This window comes from Phascolarctos cinereus, unplaced genomic scaffold, assembly GCF_003287225.1.
Source record: "Phascolarctos cinereus isolate Bilbo 61053 unplaced genomic scaffold, phaCin_HiC Scaffold_1;HRSCAF=81, whole genome shotgun sequence".
Taxonomy (NCBI): domain Eukaryota; kingdom Metazoa; phylum Chordata; class Mammalia; order Diprotodontia; family Phascolarctidae; genus Phascolarctos; species Phascolarctos cinereus.
The window spans coordinates 212,089,845-212,115,448 of record NW_027555514.1 but is presented as its reverse complement, the minus strand read 5'-3'; the positions used below and the strand labels follow the sequence as shown (position 1 = coordinate 212,115,448).

The window sequence follows — 25,604 nt, the reverse complement described above, 5'->3', positions numbered from 1 at the left end:
CTGACTTCAAGGCGTGTTTCTCTATCCACAGCACCACCTAGCTGCCTTATTGGATGGAGGGAAATACACAATTAACCATAACCATGAACATGAATGGTGTGAATTCTTCCACAAAATGAAGGAGGGGTAGTACAGTGGATCAGAAAGCAGAATCCAACAGGAACAAAATGTCAAGAATCTCAAGGGAAGTTACGTGAGAGGAAATGAGAAGAAAAAAGGCCTAGCAGTACCAGCTCTCTAACACACTCTCTCTCTCTCTCATACACACACACACACACACACACACACACACACACACGTATGTATATATGTATATGTATATGTGTACGAACACGTGTGTATATAAAAGTATATTCTAACTATGCTATAAAGGAGAAATCATCAAAACTCTTTAGTGCTTGTTTAAAAAAATAGAAAAGTTGATCAAAGATGACTGAAAAAGAAAAATGGAAATCATTAGAGGGGCTTTGGGAAAACAGGCACACAGTACGCTGTTGATAGAGTTGTGAATTGAACTAGCCATTCTGCAATTTGTCTTCTGCTTCCTCATCCATAAAATGAGAGGTTGGACTAGAATAAGGATCCTCCCAGTTCTAAAATTGTGAGCAAATTAGATTCATAAATACGTAGAACAGTGTGATAGTATCAGATTGTCTCAAGCTTTATTAATATAACATCTAAAATAATTCAGTTTTAGAAAGGAATTATCAGTATTTGAAGTGAGTATAAACTAGGATTCTATCCTGCCAAAAAATTGTGTTCCCCCTGTTGTGAGGAGTATTATAAACTATTTAAATTTATATCTTTATCTTTGCAAAACAGGGAAATTAGTAACTCTATTCTAATCTCACCTTATTGTGACAAAAGTTGGAACTCCCAGTTTTATTTGATTATTTGGAAGATTTTGATGATTTACCAGTACAAAAATCAAACCAATTTCTTAAAAAGTAACTAGTAACGGACCTGTTGCTATGAGGGACCCTGTTCTTATTTATTTGCTTTCAGTTATCATGAACACATTTAATTCATGGAGGAAGGTAGAAGGATTTCTAGAAAATATTGGAACATGGTAGCTATTATAGAGCTTTTATCAGCTAAATGTAAGATAAATTGTTTTCCTCACTTTTTTAAACAATTGAAGGAGGAAAAATCCCTATAACCAAAGCTAATGTTAACTAACGACATATAGAACGTGTGTACCTATATTAAAATAAAGAATTTCTATAGGTCTTAGTGGGGAAGAGGCAGACAGAAAGAAACCTGAAAGTAGGTTTAGCACCTTTCATGCCACCTATCTTGATGACAACTTTTTTGAGATGCTGAATATGGAAACACCACTTTGATATTGAATATGAGGAGAGATAGCACAATCAATGTCTACATGAGGGACCAGTCATAGAATCATAGAAGCACTGAATTTTTGAGCCAGAAGTGAGCATCTGATTTAATATCCTTATTTTACAGATGCAGAAACAGACTAGAAAGAGGTAAAATGATTTGTCTAGTATCACATAGCCAGTTAGTGTCAAGGTGACTACTAATAATACTACTTGCTCACATTTAGATGGTGCTTTAGGGATCTTAAAGATCTGCACATATACATTAAGCTTCCTAACTCTTTGTCCAGTGTTCTTTCAAGTATATTGTCCTGCTTCCTTCAAGTTAATCCTTGGTGGTATTATTATATTGATCATCTAATGTTCCTTATTCCAGGGAAATTTGAGCATTTTGAAACAAGATGGACCCAGCTCCATTTAGGAGGGGACAATGGGCTTCACAGTCTTTGAGGATCACTGCCAAAGAACTTTCCCTTGTCAATAAGAACAAGTCATCTACTATCGTAGAAATATTCTCCAAGTAAGTATTGATAATAATCCAGAAGCAGTATGTTTTTTAGAGCCAATATTACCACTTGTTAGAGAATAAGGGACCAAGAAACATATTGTATAAAATGTTAAGATTAAAGATGCTGACCTAGGAATTAATGAACCATTTACTAAGTGGTTTCTCAATTTAGATCTACAAAGAAGCATGTAATAGAATTTGAAGACATAGTGAAGAGTTTATCACTTAGTTTTGTTCGCTTGTTTGTTTTTAGGCAGTTGGGGGTAAGTGACTTGCCCAGGGTCACACGGCTAGTAAGTGTCAAGTGTTTGGTCTGAGGCCGGATTTGAACTCAGGTCCTCCTGATTTCAGGGCTGGTGCTCTATCCACTGCGCCAGCTAGCTTATCACTAAGTTTATCACTTAGTTACAAAAGTTAAAACTCACGTATGAAACAGCCTGAGAACAATTACAAAGCAAAATATCAACAAATATAAAGCATACTACAAGTATGTAGAAAGGATTGGAAGAAATAATAGGTGTAAAGTTACAGAGAGATTGGGATTAGCAAATAGTATACTCAAGATGGAAAGCAGATTGGCTAGAGTGGAAAGTCATTATTAAGGAATATTGAGAAATCAGATTGGAGAGATTATGAAGGAGGTACCTTGATGATAAAACGCCATAAATATAGGCCTAGTCTAAATTTTTTTTATCCTTGGCAATATGGAGCTACTCTACACTCTTGATTAGAAAAGTAAAATGGTAAATAGAGATTGAGTAAGATTATTCTCATAGTCATGTGTAGGATGGTTCATAGCAGACAGAACTGAAGGTTGCTAGGAGGTACTTGTAATGTGTATATGAAGTAATTAAAGTAGTGCCTATAAAAATGAAAGGAAGGGGTGAATCAAGAGAGATTAACGGGAAGAACTGGAAGTATTTCTTAAATAATTTGATATAGGAAGTGTAGATGAGGGGAGCAAAAACTGTGAACCTAGGAGACTAATAGTACCATTCATAATCATTAGGGAAGTCAGTCAGTAAGCATTTAATAAGTGCTTACTGTGCACTAGGCATTTTGCTACGTGTTGAGGATACAAAGACAAAAGTCAAAATTCTTGCCTTGAGGGAAAAGGAATGTATTTTCCTTACAGGTGTATATGTGTGTGTATACTTACACCCACAGACACACACGTGAACACACATTGAGCATACAAGGTGGCTTTGGGATCAGGAAAGGCCTCATGTAGAAGGTAGCACTTGAGCTGAGTCTTGAGAGAAACCAGAAATTCTAAGAGAAAGAGGTGAAAAGGGAGTGCATTCCAGACATGAGGGACATCCAGTGCAGAGACGTAAGAACTGGAACGCAGACTGTTGTGTGTGAGCAATGGAGAACAGAGCAGGGTGGCTAGATCACAGGGTGTGGAGAGGGGAAAGTGTATAAGAAGACTGGAAAGGTAGGAAAGAATCGGCTTGTGAAGAGCTTTAAATGCTAAACAAGGAGTTTGTATACTGGACACTTGGAGCGCCACTACAGTTTGTTGAGCTCTGGAGAGGGGAGGTTTGGAGTGTGAAATGATCAGATTCTACACTTGAAGAAAGTTATATGGCAGCTCTTTGGAGGATGGTTTGGAGTGGGGAGAGGCTTGAGGCAGGGAGACCACATAGAAAGCTATTGTTGTAGTCTAGGGGAGAGGTGATAAAGGCCTGAGCTAGGGTTGTGGCTGTGTGAGTAGAGAGGAAGAAATGTATGTGAAAGATGTTGTGAAAATAGAATGGACAAGACTGGGCTGTTTAACTGTACAGGCAGGTGAGAGTGAGGACTTGAGAATGACACTGAGGTTGAGAGCCTGAGGGACTAGGATGCTCATCCTAGATGGCAGTGGAGAAGTCCAGGAGAGGGGTGGGTTTGGGGGGAATGATAAATGAGTTTTGTTTGGGACATGCTGATTTTCAGATGCCTCTGATAAATCTCATTTTGAAGCATATAATTAATTGACAGTGTCGTGGGACTAGAGTTCAAGAGAGGGAGAAGAGCTGTATAAATAGATATGAGAATCATCTGCATGGAGGAAGTGCAAAGGCATCTCGCTTTTAGGGACCATCTTAATCATGAAGTTTAGAGAGGCCTTAGAGATAATTTTGTCTAACACCGAAACTTAGTACTACAAGTTAGACTCACCATTTTATCTCCATGATGGATTGTGAAAGAAACAACAAATATTTCTTTTCTTTTTAAGAAAAATACTTTATTTTTTCCAATTACATGTAAAAACAATTCCTTTTTTTCCCCCTTTTCGGTGAGGCAATTGTGACTTGCCCAGGGTCACACAGCTAATTAAGTGTCAAGTGTCTGAGGTCAGATTTGAACTCAGGTCCTCCTGACTCCGAGGCTGGAGCTCTATCCACTGCGCCACCTAGCTGCCCCAAAGCCAATTCTTAAAATTCATTTTTTTTTTAAAATTTTCAGTTCCAGATTTCTGTCCCTCCCTCTTCCTTCATTGAGAAGGCAAGAAATTTGATATAGGTTATACACGTACAGTCATGGAAAACGTATTTCCATGTTAGTCAAGTTGTGAAGGAAGATACAGACCAAAAAGCAAACAAACAAGAAAAATAAGGAAAAATTTTAAAAAGTATGCTTTGATCTGCATTCATTCAGACTCCATCAGTTCTTTCTCTGGAGGTGGATAACATTTTTTGTTAGTCCTTCGGAATTGTCTTGGATTATGGTATGGTTGAGAATAGCTAAGTCATTCACAGTTGATCTTCATACAACATTGCTGTTACTGTGTACACTGGACCACAAATATTTCAAATCACAAATTCTGAATCTTTGAATTAGGAGGACTTTCTAGAGTATTAATTTGTAATTGATGAGGAGGGAAGGAAGAACCTAGAGTATTAGAAGACAGTAATTAATTATAGGGAAGATAGTAGAAATTATCTAAAGAAATTCTGTATAAGTTGGCTATCAGGTTAGAACTGTTACCTAAAGTGAGCTCCTTGAGAGACAATTCTGTATGAACAAAGGGTATTATAGAATATCAGAGGTGTAAACAATGGATGTCAGAAGACATCTAAGTCCAATCTGTAGTTGAACAAGAATCCCCTTTACAATATCCCTGACAAGTAGTCAGTAATCAAGTAGTCTAACCTCAACTTGAGTTAAATATCCAGTCAAGAATAACCTACCATCACTCCATTCGTTTTTAGGTAACTTGGATTGTTAATTTTTGTTTTTACTCTGAGTCCCTCTCTCTGCTATTTTTTTGCCTCTTGGGGCCTTCAAGTAGAACATGGCTAAACCTTCTTCAGTTTGAGAACCCTTCAAATACTTGAAGAAGGCCACCATTGCTTCCCCTTGTCTCCCAAGGCTTTTCTTTTTTTAGACTAAATATTCCCAGTTCCTTCAGCTGATCTTTATAAGTTAGAGTCCTTTGGACATGCTTCAATTTGTCAGTGTCTTTCCTACAGATCTTCCAAAAACATGAGGGGCTGTCTGTAGTTGGGGATTAATAGGACAGTAACTGTAAAAAAATTAAGTGAAGGATCTAAGGTAATAGCCAGCGAATCATTAAAGAAGTAGATGTATTCTGGCATTAGCCTGATTCAGGCTGGTCAATTGGTTCAGACCTGGAAGTGGAATAAAATGAGACATTTGTAGACCACATAACCTTTAGTGAAAGGAAGTTTACTCAATATATTCAGCAAAGATACAGCACTGAGTTAGTTGGACACAGGATCTCCTTCATTTGCCATGATAGTATGCCCAGTCAGAAGGGTGTTTTGATGCCCACAATAGTGAAAAGACCATCAGACCTCAGGAATGCCAGTTCGTCGTTCATTGAGCTTTTATGATGTATGATCATAGTGACCTGAGACATCCAGGAAGTTTTGTAGAGAGTTTAAGCTGTAGTCCTCTGGACCAATGAAGTGCCTAGAGTGATAGGTCACAGGCAGCTTCTAGTCTTAGAGTATGGCTGAAAAGTTTTAGCTGTGCAGCAGATCCTAATGCCACAAGTTCCAACCAGATTAGTTGTGGATATTGGCTCCCACTACTTCCTCAGTGGCAAGGTCCAAAAGGATTTTTAGGTCTTCTTCTACCACTTAAATGGCCTGAGAACCGTTAATCACCAGTATTAGACAGCTCTTATCTCTAGGATTTAAGAAACTCCCAGAAACCTCAGGCTTCATCCTTTCCTTTGGAAAGACTGCTTTCCAGATCTTAAAAGATCTGATCCATGTGAAGAATGATGGCAGGGGCAGTTCATAATGAATCTCCTGATATAAGAGTGGCCATGATGAGCAGGAGCAATCCAAGAATCAGGGCCACAGGACAGATGATGATGTTCCTATCAATCAACTGGTTTTCATCATAGATCAAGGTTATCTGTAGTAAGGTAATAACCTTTTTGTGTGCAACATATCTCAGGACCTGAGTTAATACTGATGTTCAGTTTTCCCCAGCCTACCAACTGGAAACTCCCCTACTCTGGGTGCCCCAAGGTGGGGGTAGCGGGTGGGGAGGGTATAGGAGGTGGAGATGGGATGGAGGGTGGGGAGAGGTTGATGCTAACCAAATCTTTGTCCCTTTCAAGGCCCACTGCCTCCTTATTTGGGGGCTGGGTAAAGCCTCTCCCTCACCTCATCCAGAGACTATGATTGACACCAAGTAGACTAAAGCATTACTTTCCATTTAGGCAAATTTACACTCATTACAATTATGCAGAGGCAATTTAATTAGGTCATTAGAAAGTAAAGTTCTTCTCCCATATTCCCCAAGAAGTTGCTCTGTTGGAGACAACTCTGCCCTCTTAATCGTAGACATAGTTTCTGAAAGCTGGGACACCCAAACCAGGTAGTCAGGGACATGATGATGAAGGTACTGTTTAAGCAGGGGTAGACTATGTACCCTGATATCAGGGAAGAAAGGAAACCAATATAATCAATTTGCCAGTTGAAGTAAGGTCAGGAACCACTTAGGTTAGGTGCTCTAAGGGGCATAAGGAGCACCAGTGGCCCTAAGTCATTACCTTTTCCTTAGTTATGGGGATTATATGGTTCCAAACCCACTATGTCCTGGCATCATGGTTCTCATAACTGGCTTAGTGGTCTCTAATCTCTGCCATTCTTATACAGGAGAGAAGTATGATATCTGTGATACGCACTGAAAATGCCCTACAAACAACTGTGTGTGGAGAGTGAGGCATTGGCAAAATTCCAAGGGAATTGGACCCCAAGGGAGAGGACCTTTAATTGTCCAAATCTAACAAACTTTTCTCAATCCTCATCCTTCTTGACTCTTCTGCAGCCTTTGGCCCTGTCATTCACTTTTTCTCCTGGATACTCTCTCTAGTTTTCATGACACTGCTCCCTCCTGGTTGTTCTCCTACCTGTCTGAGGACTTCCTTGTTAGACTTCTTTGCTGGGTCTTCCTCTAGGTAATGCCTACTAACAATGCATGTTCCCCAAGGCTCTGTTCTAGGCAGTTTCATCTCCTTGTCTACCTTTTCACTTGGTGATCTCAGCAGCTTTCATGGGTTCTCTTATCTCAGATGATTCTCAGATTTATTTATCCTGAAGTTATCCTGTACTTCTCTCCAGACTCAATTTCAGCTGTCTGTTGGATATCTCAAACTGGATGATCCATAGGCATCTCAAACTTAACATGTCCAAAACAGAAATCATCAAGATCTCTGGTTTGTAGACCATACTTGCCACCTGCAGCTGATTGGTCCTCATCCCGTCTGTATTGCCCCTTTTATTTGTGCTATTACTAAATCTATGAGTTGTCCCTCTGCCTTTAAGATATGAATCTTAAAGACCATATACATCCCTAATTGTTGATTCAGTCAACAACACCAAGAAATGTTAGCCATGGTGATACCTTCTTCTCCCTGTTTACGTCCTTGAACACCCAATGGGCTAATCCCACTTGATCACTGATGGGTTTTATTCCCTGTCATACTGAGAAGACTTGCTGTATGTAGCCAGAACTTTAGTAATCATAGGATGCCAGACTCTTGTATCAAACCACCCTTCTATCCCTTTCCTTCTGCATTGTCCTTGTACCACTTCAGGCATGAGGTCATTCTGAACTAATCTGCTAGCTGTGCCAAATGTTTGGGGCCCAGACTGAGATGAGCTTGTTGGTTTAGTCTTGAGATTTAAATGAAATGAGACATTTATGGATCATAATATTTAACAGTGGAGAAAGTTTATTTAAAAATTGCATTGAAAAGATAATCAGCAATATGATTGTTGGCTTGCTTTTCCCCTAAGGCACTTCCATTTCTTCAAGTATATATATATATATATATTTTAAGCAAGTAACAAAATATTTAAAGTTACCTTTTGAGGATACCTCAAGGTGATTCAGTTGCTTTTCTTTACCTCCTCCCAATGAGAAGGCAAGGAAAACAAAACCTATTACAAATATATATATAGTCATGCAAAACAGATTTCCACATTTGCCATGTCAAAGCTATTTTCTAAGGGTTAAAAAAAAAAAAGATAAACTGCTTTTCCTAGTTGAAGAGGAGAAAAAAAATGAATATGATAGTACTTGCCAGGGCAGGGTTCCTAAGTACAAGATAAAGTTGTGAACTGTTTCATAGGCCTTCTGTGCTTTGGAATCACTAAGGAGAAACCTTTACAACTGACTTCAATGTTGTTAATAAACCTTTTACAGAACAGCATTCATCATTGACATAAAAAAAGACAAAACAAATACTTCTTTGATGATAACTACTAATTCATATAACCAGAAATCTTTTGAGTATAAATCTAGATCAAAGGAGCCTTCTTTTGAAATTGTTTAGCTTATCTCTAAATAGTTTAGATTATCTCTAGTATGCTAATTCCATTTGTGCAAAAAAAAAATTGCAAGTTTAATTTCTGTAGTGAATAAAATATAAACTATTGGCTTTTCTTGGGACAGTTATTTTTTATACTTAGATGCACTATTTCCCATTCTGGAGCCTTCCTCAGTCTTCCATTTGGGTGCTCCATTCTGACCTCTCCTGAATAGTGGGGAATCCTCTAGCCTTGAAACTCACCAACCTACAGGAGCCTAATTCTAATCTTACCCACTCAGGGAATCAGGTCTTAAGCTGTGATTTAGCAGGCTATGACTTAAGGAGTCTAGTTCTAGACTTCACTTTCACAGGAACTTAGTCTAAATCTCATCTAAATAACAGGGAATTTGATCTTATTCCTATAGCATTTAATGCTGCTCAGCTGAATTTCTTGCAGTCTTCACAAGCTTTGTCTAGAGGGGTGGGGAACTTGTGACCTCAAGGCCACATGTGGTCCTCTAGGTCCTCAAGTGCAGCCCTTTGACTGAACCCAAACTTCACAGAACAAATCCCCTTAATAAAAGGATTTGCTCTGTAAAACTTGGACTCAGTCAAAGGGCTGCACTTGAGGACTCTAGGCCGCAGGTTCCCCACCCCTGGTCTAGACACTCATGACCATTCCGTGTTTAAACACAGAAGGTGTTCACATATACCAAAGAAGTCACCAACCATCAATATAGGGAAACGACTGAACATAACAAGTAACATTTGGGATAATTTTGTCACTTATCAGGCAGTTGAAAACTTTAGACAGAAATCAGTGAGGCTCATGGAATTCCCAAAAGAAAAGTGATTGAGCTCCAGGTTATTAACTGAGACCACTGGTCTAAGGCTTGAGAGGCCTTAGACTTAGAAAAAGGTAAGGAAAAAGTCCCTATCCCCAGATTGGGCCAATCTCTCTTTCAGAGCATGGTCAGTCATTTTCCTGGAATTTCTACCCAGGGATAGGCCTACATATGTGTTACTCAGACCCAAAACCAGTTCAGGAACTTGCTGAGCTCAGACCAGAAGAGCAGTGATCAGATTTTCCCTTGGAAATAAGGGGCTTTAAAGCATTTCTGATGAAAAGACAGGAGCTCAGTGAAAATTTGATATGCAAACACAGGAATGAAGAGAAGAACAGAAAAGTATACATGAGTGAGCAATCGTAAGGGACTTAAAGGTAAACTGACTACATTCTAAAATGGAGAGATGATACATGTATCCCCTCAGAACTCTATTATTATCAGGCATTGTAGAGGAGGGAGTCTGATTAGACAAAGGACTTGGGAATAGTCTGATTATGTTTTGATTATCTTAAAAGAATAGTGGGAAGAGAGGGATTGGGGTGGGGAAGAATTAGGAAAATTATCTCACATATTAGGGGTTCAAAAGTGGAAGTCTATACAAAAAAAAAGGAAGAAGGTGGGTAGTGGGCAACACTTGATCCTTACTGTCATTTGAACTGGTCAGAGGAGGGGAGAATACACTCATACTCATACACCCACACCCACATGCACATACATACTCACTCTCACATAGTTGGGTACAGAAATACATTTCACTCAGCAGAGAAAGTTTCAGGAGGGAAGGGGTAAAAAGGAAAGGGTAGAATAAGAGGGAGGGTAGATTAAGGGAAGGATTAGTATTACTCAGTCTCTTAAAGGGTGGGAAGCAAAAAGGAGGAAAACTATAAGAGAGTAGGGTAGAAGGCAATATAGCTTTAGCAATCATAATTGATTTCGAATGAGATAAACTCACCATAAAACATAATAAAAGATTTTATTAGATTTTAAACATAATAATAATAAATAAACATAATAAAAGATTTTATTAGAAAGCAAAATCCATCAATATGTTGTTTACAAGAAACTCAATTTTTTTAATATAAATTTATTTATTTTTAGTTTTCAATATTTACTTCCACAAGATTTTGAGTTCCAGATTTTCACCCCATCTCACCCCTCCCCCCACCCCAAGATGGCATGCATTCTGAATATCCCTTCCCCTAGTCTGTCCTCTATTCTATCTCTGCACTCTTCTCTTATCCCCTTCCCCTTCTGTTTTCCTGTAGGTCAGGATAGAACAAGAAACTCACTTGAAACAGAAGGATACACACAGAATGAAAATAAAAGGCTGGAGCAGAATTTATTATGATTTAGCTGAAGTAAAAAAGGCAGGGGTAACAATCATTATTTCAGACAAAACAATACCGAAAATAGAAGTGGTTAAAAGAGATAAACAGGAAAATTATATTTTGTTGAAAGGCGCCACAGAGAGTGAATTAATATCAATAGTAAATATGCACCAAGTAGCATAACATCTAAATACTTAGAGGAAAAGTTAAATGTTATTGGAAGAAATAGTAAAATTATAATAGTAGGGGATCTTAATTTATCCCCTCCCAGTCTTTGATAAATCTAACCATTAAAATGAACAAAAGGACCTCAGTAGAAAGTTAGAAAATTTAGATATGATAGACATTAGGGAAAATCAAAATAGAAAAAGAAAACTATAGACCAATCAGTATTTATGTAAAATTTTTAAATAAACTATCAGCAAGGAGACTAATTACCAACATATCACAAAGATTACATATTATGACTAGGTTACATGTATACCAAGAATGCAGGGTTAGTTCAATATTAGGAAAATTATAAACATCTTAATTGCGAGAAAACAAAATTGTATGATTATATCAATAGATGCAGAAAAAGCCTTTGATAAGTACAATACTTATACCTGCTAGAAACGCTAGAAAGCACAAGAATGACCCTTTCCTTAATGTGATAAGCAATACCTATCTAAAATGAAGAGCCAGCATTATCTGTAATGGTAATACGCAAGAAGCTTTTAAGAATAGTAAGTAACAGTAAAAACAGAGGTAAATCAAGGATGTCCATTATCACTATTACTATTTAATACAGGACTAGAAATGCTAACTATAGTAATAAGACAAAAAGAAATTAAGGAAATAAGTATAGGAAAAATAGGAAATAGAATGATCACTTTTGGGAGATGATATGGTAGTTTACTTAAAGAACCCTAGAGAATCAACTAAAAACCTAATTGAAACAATAAAGAACATCAGCAGAATTGTGGAATATAAAATAAACTCCCATAAGTCATCAGCATTTCTGTACATTACCAACAAAACCCAGCAGGAAGAGCTAGAAAATAAAATTACATTTAAAATAATTATAGAAAGTATAAAATACTTGGGAGTCCATATGTCAAGATACAAGAACTATGTGAACACAATTACAAAACACTTTTTTTTTTTTGGTTAGGCAATTGGGGTTAAGTGACTCGCCCAGGGTCACGTAGCTAGTAAGTGTTATGTATGTGAGGCTGGATTTGAACTCAGGTACTCCTGGCTCCAGGGCCAGTTACAAAACACTCTTTACAAAGATTTAAATAATTAAAAAACTATAAATGGCTCATGGGTAAACTAAGCCAATATGATAAAAAGGACAGCACTTCTAAATTAATTTGTTTATTCAGTTGTCTACCAATTAAACTACAAAAAGGATTATATTATAGAACCAAAAAAATAATAAAAAATTCATCTGGAGGAACAAAAGATCAAGAATCTCAAGAGAATTAAGAATGTGGGTAAGGAAGGAGTCTTAGCAGTATCAGATTTCAAGCTATACTACAAGTCATTGATCAAAAATAATTTGGTACTAGTTAAGAAATAGATTCATCTGTTTCCATATCAGTTTTACTAAACAGATTGATAAAACCCAAGATCTCAGCTGGTAGAGTAAGAATTCTATTCAACAAAAACTATTGGGGAAACTGGAAAGCAGTGTGGCAAAAACTAGGTAAAAACCAAAAACTCACACTGTGAACCAAGACAATCTCCAAATAGGTACATGATTTAGGCTTAAAGGTGACATCATAAACAAATTAGGAAAGCAAGAGGAAATGACTTGTCAAATCTATAGATAGGGAAGAGTTTGTAATCAAATAAAAGATAGATAAGTCACAGAAGGTAAAGCATACCGTGGATAAAATTTTAAAGTTTTTGTGGAAACAAAGAGAAGCAGATGAGAGGGGAAAATCTTTGCAGCAAGTTTTTCTGATAAATAAGACATATAAGGAACTGATTCAAGTTTATAAGAATAAGAATGATCCTCCAATTGATAAATGGTCAAAGGATATGAATAGGTGGTTTTCAGAGGACAAAAACCAAGCTATTAATAGCTATATGAAAAAAATACTCTCAATTGCTAATAATCATAAACATGCTAATTAGCAAAACTGAGGTTCTACTTTACATCTATCAGATTGGCAAAGTTGACAAAAAAACCCCAAAATAACAAATATTGGAGGGGATGTAGGAAAATTGCTAAGTTAATGCACTATTAGGTGGAGTTCTTAGTCCTCTAGCCATTCTGGAAAGCAATTTGGAGCTATGTCCCAAAAGCTACTGAATTGTGTAGCCCTTTTGACTGTTGATACAACTGCTAGGTCTAGCCCACAATGAGATCACAAAAAGAGGAAAAGGACCCATATCTACAAAAATATTTATAGCAACTCTTTTTATGGTAGCAAAGAATTAGAACCTGAGGAGGTGCCACTCAGTTGAAGAATGAACAAGTTATGGTACGTATGTGATAGAATACTCTTGTGTTGTAAGAAATAATGAAGAAAATTATTTGAGAGAAACATGAGAATAAATTGATACAGAGTGAAGTAAGCAGAACCAGGAGAATAATTTATACAATAACAATAATATTTTAAAGACAGAACTTTCAAAGACTTTAAAACTGATCAACGCAGTGACCAACTACAATTCCAGAGGACTCGAGATGAAGTGAGCTACATGCCTCTTGATACAGAGATAATGGACTCAGAGTGTAGACTGTGGGGAGCCAATTCAGGAATTAGTTTTGCTTGACTCTGCATGTTTATAATAGTAGTTTTGTTTTTCTTGTTTTCTCCATGGAGGTGGAGTTGGTAGTAGGACGAAGGGGGTAGAAATTGCAGATAAGAAAATAAATTGTAAGTTTTAAAAAGATCCCTAGTATGGCTGAGGCTGAGAACTTCAGTTGGTCAATAACCATTAGGTACCTATTATGTGTCAGGCATGTTGCTAAGCACTGGGGATACAAATACAAAAAATAAAAACAGTACTTAACCTCAAGGAGCATACAATCTAATTGTGGGGGTAGGTTCTGGGAAAGGTACTGGATGCTGGGATATAGTGGATAAGTCAGAGAAGTTCCAAGGTAATGCAACCAGGTGAGAAGACTTTCATTGTGTCCAGAATGTTCTGATCTAGGGCAAAGTCTGATCACTAGTCTGCTAGTCTGAGTTTAGCAAGCTCCTGACTCCCAGTTTGAATCTGGGTGACAACTTCGGGCTTTTCCCTAAGTGGGTAGACTGCTGCTTGTTCTGCTTTGTCAGCTAGCTACAATGTGCTGTTGATTCGGAGCAGCAGATTGCAGGCTTCTCCTTGGTTTGGTCAGGGACGTGAAGGTGCTGCTAATTTCTGTTTTTGCTTCTTGCAAGCACATCTCCATGACCACTCCTTGCTCTGGTATGCGGTTAGCTATAGGTTGAAGTTGCAGCAACAAATCAGTAAGTCACTTGCCCCTCAGTTTAGGTCTCCTCATTCTACATTATATCCACACTCCCTTCCCCCAGTGACAAAAGTACCAATGTATCCTGTTCCTACAGAGAAGGCAAATGTTGGGTACAAGCTAGTGGTGGGATTTAGCAGGATGTGAGCAGTGATAGGAAAAAGGTACAGGGGATTTTCAAGTAAAGGATAGATTTGAACTGGTTCACTAAGAGATCAAGACTGGGGAGAGAAGAGAGTGTAACCAGAGCAAAGGTGATGTTCTAGGTACAAAATATGGAGGGCTAGAGACTTTGGAAATTTTGGTTGAGAACAAACAATAGGTTTAGGAGGAGTAAGACAGATGAGATTAAAGATTATGAAAAAAGGAGCTAGGTGATGCCTCAGTTTTCTCAGCTGTAAAATGGAGGTAGTAATAGTACCTACATCTCATGATTGTTGTGAAGATCAAATGAGATAATATTTTTAAAAATGCTTAGTTCAAAGTTGTGGCATGTAATTGTGATGGAGTATTATTGTGCTCCAGTGAAGAAACAGGGAGGTGGTTTCAGAAAAACGTGGTAAGACGTATATGAACTGAAGCAAAGTGAAATGAGAAGAACCCAGATATCATTGTGCATAGTAACAGCAATGTTTAATGATGATCAAATGTAGCCAGTGGCTACTCTGATCAGTACATTAGTATGATCCAAGACAGTTCCAGAGGACTCATGATGAAAAAATGGTGTCCACTTCTAGAGAGAGAACTGATGAACTATGAATGCAAATTGAAGTATAATTTTCTCACTTTTTTTATTTTTCTTTTAAAAAAAATATGGCTAATATGGAAATATGTTTTGCATGATTTCACATGTATAATTGATAACTGATATTGCTTGCCTTCTCAATGGATGTGGAGGGAGGTGAGAAGGAGGGAGAGAATTCAGAACCCAAAATTTAAAAAGAAAAGAATGCTATAAATTAGAATATTTTTAAGTGCTTATTTAGGTAACTGGCACATAGTAGGTGTTTAATAGATTTTTTTTTTTAAAGAAAGTTTATGGAAAGATAAAAGAATTTCAGAGTTCTTGATAATGGAAGTGGAACATTTATCAGCAACAGCCTGACCAAGGATGTGATGAGCTTTATGTGTAGCTGAGGCAGGATGATGGAATAAGTATTGGAAGTTGAATAGATTGATATAGAGTGTGTGAGGGAGCATTAATATAAAGATGAAAGTCTCTCCTAGTATGAGAGCGGGAGTTAAGATAGAGAGGGAGACTGTGAAGTAGTCGCTGAGAAAGAAAGAAGCATGTACTTGGTGTCAGAAGATAATAGCCACCAGTTCTGGATTAGTTGGTAAATTTGGATAGTGTAAGCCTCCAAGAAGAGAAGATAGTGGTAACAGTTGAGAAAGTCTGGAAGTGATATTCCAACTCTTCCTCCAGGACAGATTTTTGGGGGATGCTGTATGAAAGACAATGCAACCTGTATAAAAAAGGATGCTAAAGGATGTAATATCATTGGTGGGGGTGATGTGGGAGAACAGCTCTCAGTGAATGTCAAGAGGAAAATGGTTTAAATGAGAGAAAATAGTTTAAAATGAAGGTAGGTTTGTTAATTATAAGTGATAATTCTTGAGGGCACAATTAGAACAGGTGGATTGATTTTGGAGAGGGACATGGGTGGGGATAAGATTGAAGTGAATGAGATGAAAGAACAGGCAGCAAGATTTGGGGAGGAATGATTGCTCTTTGGTAGTTTAGGATTCAGTGTCACAGAGAATAAGAAGAGAGTAGGAGAGGGTAGGAGTTTCCTACCCCTTGAGGAATGGATTCAAGCAGAGTATCAATGGTGGGAGGAGCTCTGTTCTTGAAGGCAACTGAGTAGAATGTTCAAGGGAGCTTAACCCTAAGGTCTTCTACCTGGTGCATAGGCCTTATGGTCTATCCAGAGACCAAGTAACCTAACCAGATCCTGGCTATTAGTCTGATCCCTGGGGCACCCCTGCTGCTCAAGCAGTAGCCTAACTGTTCAGCAGTTCACAGGAATGGTCTGTGAACTTTATTCAGCTTAGTCACTTAAAATTTGTTTAGCACTGACTGGGTTCTAGGTAAATGGGAGCTAACCATAATAAGACTGGTGAATTTTTGTATAATGGGGAGTGTGGCTCTAAGGGATCAATGTCCCATCAACTTTGGATTCAAGACCCCTAATAAGACAGTTTTATTCTGTTACGCTTGTTTTGGAGGTTCACATTTCATCTTTTGTATTTTCCTTGAAGTGGACCCCAAACACCCCAAGTGGCCTTGGAATTTTGTTAGCTTTTAAACTAAGGGTGATCTAGGGTCAGGATTTACGTACTTAACTTAATCTGGAACAGACTGCATCAACCTTAAAGCTGATCTAATTTGGTGTCAGATGCCTCATAACTCTCCCCCTGAAATGAAGTCATCACAGACAGTCACTGGCAGTATATTTGAAATATGCCCCAGCTGGCTTTCTTAGAGACCAGAAAGGTGGAGTAGAAAGAGCCAGGTGGCAGAGTTTGAGGATTGGTGGGTTTAGGCTCCACCTCTGATGCTTCCTGGAACTGTTAAATGAGAGGTTGGATTGGCTGTCTTTTTTTCTTTAAATTTTTTTTTGGCAAGGCAGTCAGGGGTAAGTGACTTGGCTAGGGTCACACAAGCTAATGAGTATCATGTGTCTGAGGCCGCATTTGAACTCAGGTCCTCCTGACTCCAGGGCCAGTGCTCTATCCACTGTGCCACCTAGCTGCCCCAAGGATTGCCTATCTTTTGACATCCCTTCTAGGTTGTGATCTATGGAACAGTTATTGATTTTATGATATCTTATTTTTTCTTCCGAAGATACCAGAAAGCAGCTGAAGAAGCAAATACAGATAAGAAGAGAAATGTAAGTATTCAAAAAATTACCAGGTCTCACATAATAACATGAAGAGAGCCTGTGTCACTGAGCTATAGCCAATCACCATGGGGTTCTTCAGCTACTTGTCAGCTAGGCTAGGTAGTCATGCCAAATGTTACTTGATTTGTTAGCTGTTTACTGTGGAAAACTTGACTCAGACTTATTGAATCTCACTTTTCCAGTGAAGTTTTGCTTTTGACCCACTTTCTTTTTGGGTTCCCTGAAACATGGAGAAGTCAAGTGATGTGCCTGAAGTCAACAAGATGATTTACTGGTTGTGTTCCTCTTGGAACTCAAGGTTTTTCTGTTCTTGTCATCTTTTGCTTTAACTGCACAATGTAAACATTTCCTTCCATGCTTTTAACCTGTTAATATCTTTGCTGCTTCTTTGATTCTGTGAATTAATTCTTGAAAGCATCATTTCCCAAACTTTCTTTTGTTATAAACTACTTAGAGGTTTGAAATATGTTGGGAGAACCCATAAATGCTGTTTGTAGGTGGAATGGAAAAGTGGGTTAGATATGAAATATCTATGGAATATGTGTCAAGGAAAGGAGCAAAATGTAGGAAACAAAACCTATTTTATGCTGAATTGCTGCTTTTAATTAGTTCTTGAAATATATTTAATTTTTAACATCTTAGAGGGGGAAAGTATCACTTACATTGAAGTTTTCTCTTGAAGTGCTCAGAGGTCATTTAGTACAACTTGTACCTGAGCAAGAATCTCCTCTATAGAACAGAATCTTTATTTATGAAGGTAGGGGGTGCAGTAAATAGCGAACCTATCTTGGATTCAGGAAGACCTGAGTTCAGATCCTCCCTCAGACACTTACTAGTTTTGTGACCTTGGACAAGTCACTTAACCTCTGTTTGATTCAGGTTCCTCAACTGTAAAATGTAAAAAATGTAAAATGTAAAAAAATAAAATAACAGCACTTAACTCCCAGGGTTGTTATATAAAAGTTAGCTATTATCATTATTTAGAATACTATAGGGAAATGCTGCTTTAAAACAAAAGTTCTTGACTCTTAATCCAGTTAGCTGGTTGAAGATTTGTAAAATGCAAGAATCCACAAGTATCTCTTAAAGGTTTATTGCCCTTGAGTAAAGGAATTATATGATACGAAGAGAAGATGGGCTGGTCACATAAGAATGAGGGATGACAGGTGGACAACCAGAATGCTCAACTGGTGCACTCGGGATGTAGGGAGAAAGTGAAGAAGGCCCTCCTGCACAATGTGTAAAGACCCTTTGGTACAAAGACAAGAGTCTCCTAGGAGGGGCAGGTCTTAATGGATTTCAGTCTCCATCACCACAGGTCTGTTTGAGTATGCAGTATTTATTTTGCTCAGATTCTTTGGCATAGAGTGTGTTCATTTAGCTGAATACTTTTTAAAATTTAAGTTTCTACTTTCAACTTGTATGAAAATAAGTCTGGGAATGACAGCTGGTACAGTAGAAAACAGTCAAGGTGTGAAAGGATCTTAACAGGCTGGAGCAGCAGGCTGTATCTAAGAAGATGAAACTCAGTATGGATAAATGTAAAGTCTTTTGTTTGAGTACACAAAGTCAGCTTCACAAGGATGTGTAGAGCAGATGTGGTAAAGCAGCAGTTATTCTAAAAAGCTTTTGCAGGGCTTAGTGGCCTGCAAGTTCAATATGGGTCAGCAGTATGCTTTGGGAATCAAAAAAGCTAATACAGTCTGGTCCTCCATTTAGAGGAGCATAGCTTCCATGATTGGCAAAGGGGAAGGGTTAATAGTCCAGCTATACTCAGCCCTTGTGGGCCACCATGGTTTAAGAAGGACATCGATAACCTGGAGAGCATCCAGAGGAAGACAGCCAGGATGGTGATGGGCCTCGAGGGCATATCATGTGAAGACTGCGCTTGTTTATCTTGGAGAATAGATTCACAGAGGGCTGCCCCAGTGGGGAGCATCAGGGGGAAGCACCAGGCTGTATGGCTGAAAATTGCAGAGAGGCCAATTTAGGCTTCACGTTAGGAAAAACTTCCTAGCAATTAGAATTGTCCAGAAGTACAATAGATTGCCTCAAGATGGTAGCTTTCCCTTCAAGCAGAAGCTAGATGACGACTTACGGGGTAACTTCTGGTAGTAGGGATTCTTTTTCTATGTGAATTGGACTAGATGGCCATTGAGATCACTCCAATTTCTGTGATTCATAGGATCAGAGATATAGACCTGGAAGGGAAATTAGAGGTCATTGAATCCAACTGCTTGTTTATAGGCAAGGAAACTGAAGCACGGATAGGTTAACTAACTTACTTATGGTCACAGAGGTATCAGGCAGTGGAGCCAGGTTATAAACCCAGGATATCTGACTCCACCACTCTTTTGGATATGAAGTCTGTAAATAATGGTTTAACTGAGTGAACTCTGCAATATCGAATTCTGTGATGAATGAAAGTTCACATTAGAGTTAGGTTCATAGTCAGGAAGGTTTAAGATGGAAAAGAGGTTCAGTGTCTCGTATCATATTAAAATTTTACTGTATTCCCAAATATATTCGTAAAAGATGTTAGAACTGTATTCAGTAAATACGTTAAGTGACTGTGAAGCACTGTGCTAGGGATACAGAAGTAAAGAACTCTACAGCTTCTGCATTTACGGAGTGGAAGGAGAGGAATGTATAACAAAATAATGTGTACAGAAATAACCCAGATTTAGAATATTATCACAATGGAAATGAGATTAGGATGTCATGACATCAATCAATAACCATTTATGAAGTACCTACTATGTTCCAGGTACTGGGCTAAATGTTGAGGAAACAAGAAAGGTAAAAGACAGTCCCTGCTCTTGATGAGCTCACAATCTGTTGGAGGAGACAACATGGAAATAATTATGTACAAACAAGCTATGCGGAACATGTCTTTATGAAGCCATTCTGTCTCCCACTAATTTTCTCTCCCTAAATGCTAACAAACCATTCCCTTCATAATTTGTCCTAAATTTTTGCTAAGAAAATCAGGAAGTGGACATGCCTTGATTTGAGAGAGAGGAGAGAGAGAGCAGACAGGTAGACAGATAGATGGATGGACAAACACCGAGACTGATCAGATGAGCTTGGCTTGGGTTCCTGACAAGATATTAGAACATATTCTTAAAGAGATGACTTGTGAGAATTAAGAAAGAGAAGTGATTACTTGGAGTTAGGATAGCTTCATCAAGAACAGGAAGTGCCTAACAAAATTTATTGCCTTTTTTAGTTTTGATTTTCTTCCTAAAATTACTATTCTGGTAGATCATCAAAGGAATGCTGTGGACATGGCATACCTGGATTTAAGCAAGCCATTTAACAAAATCTCTCACATTATCCTTGTAGATAAGGTAGAGGTAGATAGCCTAATATCTAGAGAAGGATGACCAGACAGGTGAGTTACCTATGGATAAGCAGAGTGGATAGAGTATAAGACTTGGAGTAAGAAAGACCTCAGAGACTAGCCGTAACCCCAGACAAATCACTTAATCTCTGTTTATCTATTTCTCTAAAACAAAGATAAATAATAGCACCTACCTCCTAGGATTGTTGTGAGGATGAAATGAGATAATGTTTGCCAAAAAAATTGCAAATATTAAAGTGTCACATAAGTAATTATAATAATGATGATGATTATGATTATTATTACAAGAACAACTTAAGAAAGAGGAGATGAGGAGACTTAGGAAGGAAGTGATTATTACCTCCAAGTAATTGAAGGGCTGCCCTGGAAGAAATTAATTAGGCTGTTTTGTTTGAACCTGGAAGGCAGAGCCAGGAGCAGTGGTTTGGAGCTGTAGATTTAGATTTCAGCGCTGTATTTGTAAAAATTTGCCAATAGAGCTGCTTCAGGAGAGAATTGGTTTCCAGGTACTAAAAGTTTGTTAAGCAGAAGTTGAATAACCCTTTGGGGAGATGTTTTAGACGGTATTCCTATACAGATTGGTTTAATTTGGACAAGATTGCCTCTGAGATCCCTTCCAGATTCTATGACTAGAAAATAGACCAATTAGGAAGATTCACAATTGGTTGAATGGTCAGACCGAAAAAATAGCCATTAGTCGTTTGAGGTCAGCTTGGGAAGGAGATTGTCATCTATGCCTGAACTGTTCTCCCTTCTCTCTTAGATCTCTTGAAATCCCTAGGTCTTTCAAGCCAATCCCACTGAAATTGCTTTGCATTTACAGTAGTTATCTGCATACCTGTTGTATCCTCCCTGTAGAAAGTAAGCTTTATGATGGCAAGGATTGCTTCCTTTTTTTTTTTTTTGATTTTTCTGCTTAGTCCCTTGCATATATAATAGATGATGATAGCTAACGTTTATATAGCATTTACTATATGCCACGCACTGTGCTAAGTGCAGTGATTTCATTTGATCCTCATAACCATTCTGGGAGATAGGTATTATTATTATTATCCACATTTTACAGATGTGATTCTTACTCAGGGTCACACAGCTAGGAAGTGTTTGAGATTGGATTTGAACTCATATCTACCTGATGTCAGGTTTGATGCTGTCTCCACTTGACCACCAGCTGCCCAGGTGCTTAATAAATCCACGTTGAATTAATGAGAGTGCCCCGAGGAGCTTTCCTTGCCTCTGTGCTATTCAACATCCTTTCCTGCGACTTGACTGAATCAGAAATCAACAAATACTTATTAAAGGCCTTCTATTTCTATGTAAGATGCTAGGGATAAAAAGACAAAAATTAAACAGTTCCTGTCTTCCACATAAACATATATGTAAGTATAGGTAAAATAAATAGATGCAATGGAGCCATGGGTGTTAGGCTAATCAAATTTTCAGGTGAAATGAAATTGGGAACAGACAACTGATACACTGTGTGACTAAAAGTCCTTCAAAAACCCTTAGCAGGCTGGAGTGATGAGCCAAATCTGTATGATGTAATTTAATAAGAATAAATGGAAGTGTTTCATGAGGGTTCAAATAGATAAGTGTACAAATACCAAACAGGAGAGTTGGGGCTAGACAATAGTTTGTATAGAAGGATCTGGAGATTTTAGTAGATTGCAAGCTCAGTACAAGTCAACAGCAGACAAGAAATACATTCTCAAGGTAGATTAAGAAAAGCATAGTGTCCAGAATGAGATATGATTGGCCTGCTTTATTCTTTATAGTCATGGTTAAGACTACATCTGAAGTATTTAAGGTTGGATGGGTTTTTTTTTTCATTTTAGGAAGGCTGTAGGTAAGTTGGAAAGTTACATCCAGTGGAAGGTAATCAGGTTCTGAGGACTAAAGAATGTGTCATAGTTTGAAGAAATTAGGTACATTTTGCCTAAAGAGGGAGCTTAATGGGGCTAGAAAGCTTTCTTCAAGTTTTGTGAATGATTATCACATGGAAGAAGAATTATACGTGTTTTGCTTGGCCTCTGAAAGTAGAACTAGGAGCAATGGGTATAATTTGCAGAGAAGCAGATTTCTGGCTTGATTTAAAGAAAACCTTCCTAATAGAGCAATGGAATAGATGGCCTCAGGAAGTAGTGGTTTTTCCTTCACTGGAAGTCTTTGATCAGAGGCTAGAATATAGCATGCTACTTGTTCAGAAATGTTAGGAATTCCTGTTTCATTATGAGTTAGATTAGATGATCCCTCAGGTCTCCAACCCTGAGATTCCTTGACACATGGTAGAATGTGATAGGGGCAAAGGGGAGATCTAGATCAAGTGCTCGAGAAAAAATTTTTGGAGGAAGAACTTACTTTCAACTAAGGGGATCAGGGAAGTCTTCAAGAAAATAGCTCCTGATCTGGGCCTTGAAGATTTCCACAGGCTGGGATAAAGAAGTGATTTATAGGCACAGAAGATAGCTTATATGGATGTACAGAGGGGAAAAGAGCATAGGATGAAATAAGGGAATAACTAGTGGTCCAGTTTGTTTGGAAGGTAACGTGTATTTAGTGAAGTAGGGTGAAATAAGATTGAAAAGGTTGGTTGGAGCCAGGGTTTTTGAAAGTTAATAATAATAGTGACAATAACAGCAACAATAATAATAGTACAGCAGCAGTTGGCATTCTTATAAGAGCAGTGGGCTTAAGATTTGCACAATGTTTTACATATATGTTATCTTATTTTAGGTTAAGAAGTTTGTATTTTTTCTATAGACAGCAGGGAGCCACTGAAAGTTTTTGATCAGCGTGGTGACCTGTCAGATTATGTTGACAGTTCTGTGAAAGTTGAATTGGATAAGGGAGTGGCTCCAGACAGGGAGACCAGTTAGAAGGCTCTTTATATTGTTCTGGGGAGAAGCAAAGAGGATTTCAGCTAGAGTGTGACAGTGTCATGGAAGATGAATGGGAACGCAAGTGAGAGAACATAGAGGTAGAAGAATAACAAAATTTTACACAGGGCTTTAAGGTTTGCAAAATGTGTTGCCTAACTATCTTATTTGATTCTTACAACAACCTTGTGAGATGAAGGTGCTGTTAACTGGACTTTGCACTTGACAATTAATTGGATGGGGAGGTGGGATTGAGGGAGAAGAAGAATCAAAGATCAGTCTGTATGACTGATAGTGTCAGGCAGGACTGGAGGTTGGGCCCGCTGAACTTTAAGTGCTCCTGGTGGATCAAGGTAGAGTTATGTAAGCAGGCGCTAGAGATGTAAGATTAGTGCTAGTTACAAGATCTGGGGATTTTCTCTATAAAAGTGATAAGTGAAGCCTGAGAATAGATGAGATGAACAAAGGGGAGAGATTAGAAAAATAATAATAACAATATATGTATATATAAAAATTTATGCAAACACATAAAAATTGTTTCTGAGATGCTTTAGCTTATTTATTAATAATACTATCTGGAATGAGCTTTGTGCTTTCAGCTGCCCTCTATCTCTGTTCCTTAAAAACCTTACATTAAACTCTTACTAATTTAGACTTAATGCTTAAAGCTTCCAGCATTTGGATATGGTTCCTTTTCCCTTAATTCTTAGAGTGAAAACCTCTGTCTCCAAGGTAACTACCAGTAGATTTGGACTTTTCTTTCTTCCCATTTTGTCCTTATAAGTCTCTCCTGTTTTATCACTTCCTGCTTCAGTCTCTGACTTTCTTTCTCTTTCCCCCTCCCACCCCTGGGGTGTAGGCTTTCTCCATGTGGCACAATCGTAACTGTTCACAGCTGTCTGAGACAGCGGTGAACAAGGAGCAGTGCGGAGTTTTAACTTTCATTTTACAGAGAGTGTTTGATGCTTCAACAGGCAGGTTGTAACTAGCAACAATTTCTCTTTCTTCTAGAACACTGAGAACTTCCCCCAGCATTTTAGAAAGGGGACTCTGAGTGTGTTAAAGAAGAAGTGGGAGAATCCAAAGCTGGGAACGGAGCCTCAGACAGAATCTCTACGGAACAGCAGTGCTGAGGTGAGACCGAAGGTCGACCATCTCTGTGTTCCAGTGGAAAACAACACCTCTTCAGTAGCTGAAACTACTCAAGTAGAAGGGATTGATACCAGATCTAGACTTCAGTCCTCTCCAGAAGCCCTTGTCCAGGCTCAGTATCCCAACAATCACAGTGAAGAATTTAAAGTCCATTCACTAGAGACTGACAAAATGGAAAACTGCCTGAGAGAATCCAAGCAAGAAATAGGAAAACCTGAAGCCAGTGAGAACCCAGATACTACAGGCAAAATAGAGAAATATAACGTCCCTCTCAACAGACTTAAGATGATGTTTGAGAAAGGAGATACAGCTCAGACAAAGGTAAGGACGAGACAGATTACAAACTTAAACAATTAAGCCATCTACTTTTCTAATGCATCAAGAAAATCAATAGGTTAAGTATATAAGGGCTATTATAATCATTATCTTTTTTTGCTTTGAAGGTAGTGAATTAATTGTGGGTTTCAGTTTCAAATTAATTTCACAGTTAGTCATAATCTGATTTTTTTTAACATTGTAAATTCAGTTTGAATTTCAAGCTAGTTCATAGGAATGGGATAAGATGTGGAATAAGCTGAAAATTGTGTCTTGTGCTTTTCCTTTTAATTTTTCTTTCTGTGTCTTTGTTATTTTAAGCCTTAATTGTGAAATCATGGTTAGGATTCTATCTACTTTGACGCAGCTACAGATGAAGTGTTATGCTAAAGTTTCAGCATTATGACTTGTCTCTTTCCCAGCTGAATCCTTTCTTTTAAACTTCCTCCTTTGTGCTCTCAACAAATGTTTTCTATCAGCTAAAATCCTTTCCCAGGGAAAAAAAATAAGTGAAGATGGTAAGCCTAGCCTTTGCCTTCACTAGTTTTGACTTGCAAATACATAGGGCTTGCATTTTCCTACGACTGCTAATGAAATTTGATCCTGCATGTGGACTGCAGACTAGGTCCCTAGAGGGAATTAACTAGAAAATGAGTTGCATATGCCAGTGACTTAGAGTACAATCTAGGGGCCTTAGAGTTGGTAGATTTTTCCAGTTTTCTCATAGTTTCCTAC

General features: G+C 38.1%; 1 protein-coding gene across 1 annotated transcript in view; it reads left to right on the top strand.

Annotated features, from left to right (window-relative positions):
• LIMA1 (LIM domain and actin binding 1) overlaps positions 1-25,604 on the top strand; it is a 109,000-nt gene that overhangs the window by 35,961 nt on the left and 47,435 nt on the right. Inside the window, exons 2-4 of the mRNA XM_020966059.2 lie at positions 1,714-1,857; positions 17,105-17,150; positions 24,414-24,875. Coding sequence (XP_020821718.1) covers positions 1,739-1,857; positions 17,105-17,150; positions 24,414-24,875 — 627 coding nt within the window. The 5' untranslated portion in view covers positions 1,714-1,738. The remainder of the gene's footprint in view (positions 1-1,713; positions 1,858-17,104; positions 17,151-24,413; positions 24,876-25,604) is intronic.